The sequence below is a fragment of the Ornithodoros turicata genome, chromosome 9 (genome assembly GCF_037126465.1).
Source record: "Ornithodoros turicata isolate Travis chromosome 9, ASM3712646v1, whole genome shotgun sequence".
NCBI lineage: Eukaryota > Metazoa > Arthropoda > Arachnida > Ixodida > Argasidae > Ornithodoros > Ornithodoros turicata.
In genome coordinates this window covers 14,515,984-14,522,110 of record NC_088209.1, presented here as the reverse complement: position 1 = coordinate 14,522,110, position 6,127 = coordinate 14,515,984, and the positions used below count along the sequence as shown (strand labels likewise).

The 6,127-nt window shown below is 49.1% G+C and overlaps 1 protein-coding gene across 1 annotated transcript; it reads right to left on the bottom strand.

Annotated features, from left to right (window-relative positions):
- Positions 1-1,414: 1,414 nt before the first annotated feature.
- Positions 1,415-5,848, bottom strand: LOC135369407 (uncharacterized). The gene has a single exon (XM_064603000.1). It carries the CDS (start codon positions 5,846-5,848, stop codon positions 1,415-1,417), a length of 4,434 nt encoding a protein of 1,477 aa, XP_064459070.1.
- Between the last annotated feature and the right edge of the window lie 279 nt (positions 5,849-6,127).

Sequence of the window (6,127 nt, the reverse complement as noted above, 5' to 3'; positions counted from 1 at the left end):
CCAGCCCGCAGAGTGATAGTAGGAAGAGTAACAGTTCCTAAAAGTGGGAGAGGGAAAGCATTAACCCAGCGAAAGTCAGACGTGATAAGCCGTTCCTGTTTTATCTCTTTCTGCGATGTCGGGGAGGGCTGGGTTTCCAACCTCCTTTCGTCGGGCTGACAAAGATCGCGCTGAAAAATTCATCGTTGGCTATTCTGTGCGACCTCCGCAGAGCATGATGTTCGGCTATTTTTTCCGATGGGATAGCTCCTGAATATCCCTGTCAATTATCATTAATTTCACTAAATTAGACACGCTCTTCGCATTGATGGGGTAAAAAAGTGACCTTTACTAGGCAAATTTCCGACTTAAGCTCGCAAAAATTTACCTAATTAAACTTACGTTACACCACATTCACATGAGGAGGTGGCAAAAACCCAGTAAGAACAAATGCCATCGACCGCATGACTCTAGGTGGTGTAGTTTTTTTATTATAATTCAATGACACGTTTTCTGGGACACTCTGTATAATGTTGCGAACCGCCGTATGGTAGCGATGGCCGGATTCCCCAACACCCTGGACCGGAGTGCAGCCAGACAGACGACAAGATAACAGGAACAACATAGAAAGTGTATTTCGGGTTATGTACAAAAGGGATCTGCTTTGGCGGGACAGCGCGGCCGCTTAAATAGGAGACGTCCATGAGAATAAGGTCACAGCCTTGAAGTGGGTTCTCGGAATGGGGAATTCCGTTCCCTTTTGACGAAGGTGCTTCTCTGGCTTGACCAAGATGGTTTCCGATGGACGGGGAGGTGGCCGAAAATGGCGAGTCGTAACAGCTCGTCGCCGCCCCGGGTTGATCTCGGATGGTCTGCAGTCCAGAAATGGAGGCCAGTAGAGATGATGAACGCACCAGTGGCTCGACAACCCCGTTTTCTGGTAGTCGACAATGCAGACGAGGGCTGAATGCTGAATGACGGTTCCGCTGCCCAAAGCCGTTTTCAAAGCGTGCCGACTTGTCTCCATGGTTCCCACGTAGTCTGATCCATGGCTCGAAGGTCCCGCTCTTGCGTGGTTGTCCCAGGTCGCCTTTTCTCATTTGGGTTTCGACGACAGAAGGGTCCGTTGCCGACGAACTGCATTCAACATGGCAAAACAAACAACGAAACGGAACACCACAACGCCACTCTACAGCTGCGCAGCGGCTCCCCTCTATTGTCACATAGCCAGGACTCAGTACGAATTCATGTCACTAACCTTACGGGTTTTGGCTCCCGAATTTCATACATATAAGACAATACTGCGTGACAAAAAACCTCATCATTCATTGAGCACCCCTCCTTCGAGTTCAACACACCCATTTCGTTAGAATCATTGTTTTGAACTCCTTTCCACGTTCCAAATAATAAGGCAGTACAACACGGAATATGCAAGTTAGGCCCTGCTTAAGCAGTCAGCGTTAACATGGGTTTTTCCTTTCTTATACCGAACATTGAAATTGTACTGTTGTAAAGCAAGGCTCCACCTGAGTAGCCGTGAGTTCTTGCTCGACATTTGGTTCAACCACGTTAGTGGGCAGTGGTCTGTCTCGAAAACAAACTCGGCCCCGTACAGGTAGCACGAAAGCTTCTGAGTGGCCCAAACTAGACACGCACACTCCTTTTCTGTTGCACTGTAAGCCTCTTCTCTGATAGAGAGCTTCCTGCTTGCATACAGTATTGGGTGCTCCTGATCGTCGTTGTCCTTTTGACTGAGAATAACTCCCATTCCACGATTACTTGCATCACATTGTACTATAAATGGCTTGGTAAAATCTGGAGATCTAAGGACCGGAGGCTTGGTCAGAGCGGCTTTCAGTCTTTGAAATGCGCTCTCCTTCTCGTCATTCCAGTTTACTTTATTCGGTGCTTGTTTGCGAAGCGAATCAGTCAGGGGACTTGCTATCTCGGAGTATTGCCGAATATAGCTCCTGTAGTAACCAGTCAGACCCAGGAAGGCCCTGACCTCTGATTTGCTCTGCGGTCTGGGAAAGTCTGCTATCGCTGCTATTTTCATTTCGGCTGGCGTCCTCTTTCCCTGGCCAACGCGATGTCCTAGGTACAACACTTCTGCTTGGGCCAGGTGGCATTTACTCGCTTTCAGTGTTAGACCAGCAGTCTGTAGACGGTTGAAAACATCGCGAAGATGCTCTAGGTGGTCTTGCCACGAATCCGAAAAGATGGCGATATCGTCTAAATAGGGTACGGCATATCCTTCCGCCCCTCGCAGTACTTGACTCATAAGTTTTGAAAAACAAAAAGGTGCGTTCTTAAGGCCAAAGCTGAGCATTAACGGCCTGTATGAACCGAAGGGTGTCGTAAAGGCGGCAAATTGTTGCGCTCGCTCGCTCATTGGCACTTGCCAATAGCCTCTGACTAAGTCTAGCGTGGTGATAAACCTAGCCCGACTGACCCTTTCCACTCTTTCCTCTACATTCGGTATCGGGTACGCTTGCGTCTTTGTTACAGCGTTCAACTTCCTATAATCGATACAGGGCCTAGGCTCTTTGCCCGCCACTTCAACAATGATCATAGGTGACGCATACTCGCTTTCCCCTTCTTCAATTACTCCCAAATCAAGCATGCGTTTGATCTCTTTTCTCATTATTTCCTCCTGACGCGGGGAAATGCGGTAAGGACGTGAACGTACAGGGGATTCACTGGTCAACTCTATGTCATGAGTTGCAAGGGCAGTTCTGCCTGGGTAATCTGAGAAGAGATCTTTAAAATCCAGTACCAGTTGCTTGACGTCCTCCTTCTCCTGCTCGGAAAGCTTAGCGTTACTTAGTACCGTCTGAACGATTTCGTCTATGTTGGCACTACTTTCCTTAACGTCACCCCATTCTACTAGGTCCGAGGGCTGCTCTTCGGGAACGTTTAAAGCTACGCTTACCACGTGTGTCGAACTCAAATAGGGTTTCATTAGGTTCGTGTGGTAAGTCCGTACTTCCTTTTTCCTTCCCTTGAACTCGATCATGTAAGTAGTGTCCGAAAGTTTCCTAATTACTTTAAACGGACCGTCCCAATGTACCTCTAGCTTGTTGGCCCTCGTAGGCCGTAACACCAACACCTTGTCACCTTCCTTATAAACCCTAGGGCGCGCGTTGCGATCGTAGTAGGTTTTCGCCCGCTGTTGCGCTTCTCGCATGTTACTCTCCGCTATTTCACGCGAATTCCGAAGTCTTTCGAGTAGGCTCAGAACGTACTCTATAACCGTTGTGTCGCTCTGCTCGTCTTCCCACTTTTCCCTTATGAGGCGCATAGGGGAGCGAAGCGCACGCCCATACACTAGTTCGGCTGGGCTGAACCCAGTGGCTTCATGAGGCACGGATCTCAGTGCAAACATTGCCCCCGGAAGACCCGCCTCCCAGTCTGTCTTGCATTCGTAAGTCAAAGCCCTCAGTACGCGCTTCAGCACAGAGTGCCATTTCTCCACTGAGTTACTTTGTGGATGGTGTAGGGAGCTATGAATTACCCGGATTCCACATTTCTCTAGAAATGTCGTGGTCAGTGCGCTCGTAAAAACGGATCCATTGTCGCACTGGATCTCCTTTGGGAACCCTACCCGGGCGAATACAGACAAAAGACCGTCTACGATTTCCGTCGAAGATTGCTCTTTGAGTGGTACCGCTTCGGGGAATTTGGTAGCCGGACAGATCATGGTGAGCACATACCTGCTACCGGATTTCGACGCGGGAAGTGGCCCGACTACGTCTATAACCAATCTCTGAAACGGCTCGCTGATGATCGGAACGAGAGTTAGAGGCGCCTTGCATCGCTCGTTGGGTTTCCCCACCCTTTGACATGTGTCGCATGCCCTAACATAGTTCTCTACGTCTCTAAAACACCCAGGCCAGTACCATTCTTGAAGTAGCCGTTGTTTTGTTTTACGCGAGCCTAAGTGTCCCGCCCAAGAGTTGTCGTGACAAAGCCGTAAAACATCATTGCGCAAGCTCTTTGGTACGATCAGCTGGTCTACCACTCGTCCTTTTCGATCCTCATAGTGCCGATACAAAACATCGTTTTTCTTAAAGATCCTGACATTCTTCTTCGCAACCCCCACCTGATCATTACGGCTTAGTATCGCTAGAGACGCGTCGTCACCCTGGAGTTTGATAAGGGTATCTCTGTCTACGTGGATCAGGTTAGTTAAAGCTTCACTCGTTGGTGCCAAAAATTCGCCTCTGCTAGAACCTATGTCTTCCTGATCGTCTGCGCTCTGATGATCTCTGACTGTCGGCGTCTTTACATGATGGCCCCTATCTCCTTGGTCATTCATACCCTTCTGCTCCTCAGCCTCTTCCGCAGCTTTCAATTCCCTAAGCTCTCGCGCCTTCGCCCTTGTCAATGCGCATATCGTCTCTGGTTCTAGATTCATGCCCGCTTTGCGCATTAGGTGAGCCGTTCGATTTGAAAGTAGATACAAGTACTTTTTAGGTAACTTGTCGCTTACGGCAGCTTCGGTTCGCAGTTCTCCGAAAGGACCCTCTAGCATTACCTCAGCTACGGGTAAACACACTGTCTGTTCTTCCATCACTTGTCGGATCCACACACATTTACTCAGGTAGTTTTCCGACGATACAAATGATGGATGCACTAGGTCCAAACTAGCCCCACTATCTCTCAACACCGTACACGGTCGCCCGTTTACTTTTAACTCGTACAAGTAAGGCTTCATTAGATCTTCGCTATCGCTTTCACTCTCGTATGCCATAGCGACACGGGGATTTCTACAGCCCACGGCAATGTGCCCTTCTTCCTTGCAGCGGTGACAGACAATCGGTTGTTTTTTCTCAAACGCTTTCACTTTTTGTCTGTCGTTCTGTCCTTCCTTTCCTTTCTGGTCCCCTTTTGCCTGGCTATTTTTGGGGGTTTCCTGGTTGGCGCTTTCCCTTTGTTCCCGCCTTCGTCCATTTACGAGAACCGGTTTACTTGGTCGCGTGGGTGCCGTGGCCCCTTTTGCGTCAATCCCTCTCAACGAAGCGTATTCATCAGCGAGATCGGCGGCTGACTCTAATGTCACGACTCCCGACTTATCGCGCACCCAGTTTTTGACGGTTTCGGGTATCTCTTGGAAAAACTGTTCTAACGCGAACACCTCAACAATTTTATCCGCGTTCCCGAAAGCTTCAGCACTCTTCAACCATTCTCGCAGGTTTGCTTTGATGTCGAATGCACGCTCTGCAAAGCTGCTCACATTTCTTCCCGTTCCATCGCGGAATCTACACCTGAACGCCTCGGCAGAGAGACGGAAACGCTTCAGCAAACTTTGCTTTACTTTGTCGTACTGTTTCGCGTCCTCTGCCGAAAGGCGTGCTACACTGTCTGCGGCTTCACACGGGATGACTGTCATTAGCCTAGCCGGCCAAGTTTCTTTAGAGTACCTCTCTCTTTCGCACGCCCTTTCAAAATTTACAAGGAAGAGTCCCATGTCCTGACCAATTTTGAAGGGTTGCAAAAGCCTTGACATGTCCACATTCTCTGCCCTAGAAACTGACTGACGGCTCTCAGATGGGTTCGTAGCCTCCTTACGAAGCTCGAGTTCTAGCTTCAACTTCTCTAGCTCGAACGCGCGCGTCTCCCTCATCTGTTCCAATTTCATCTTCTCGAGTTCGAGTGCTTGAGATTCCCTGTTTTGTTTCTCTTTTTCTTTCTCATCCTGTTGTCTCTTATCTAGAGCTTTGAGGGTTTCGTTAATATCATCGTCCTCAAGTCCTGCCTCTTGAATAGCCTCTACGACTTGCGCCTTCCTCGCTGTACTGCCTATGGGTATCCCGAATTCTTTACACACATGCAGTAAATCTGCTCTAAGGAAACGCGTCAAATCCATGATACAGCTCTCGCTTCACGGTATTGTCCTAACAACCTCCGTCGTACTGAACAAGAATACTCAGCTAGTACCGGCAGAGGTAGCCCCAGATAGATTTGATTGCCCACAAATCTGTTCCTGGCAAAATGACAACAAAGTGAAACCGCTTACCAGCTGCATCCTGAAGTCGTGGATCCCATTCCGCCGCTGATCACCAGTTGTTGCGAACCGCCGTATGGTAGCGATGGCCGGATTCCCCAACACCCTGGACCGGAGTGCAGCCAGACAGACGACAAGATA

What these genes read in the sequence shown, in the direction of transcription:
- LOC135369407 (XM_064603000.1), bottom strand. Translation starts at nt 5,848, where the DNA reads ATGGATTTGACGCGTTTCCTTAGAGCAGATTTACTGCATGTGTGTAAA.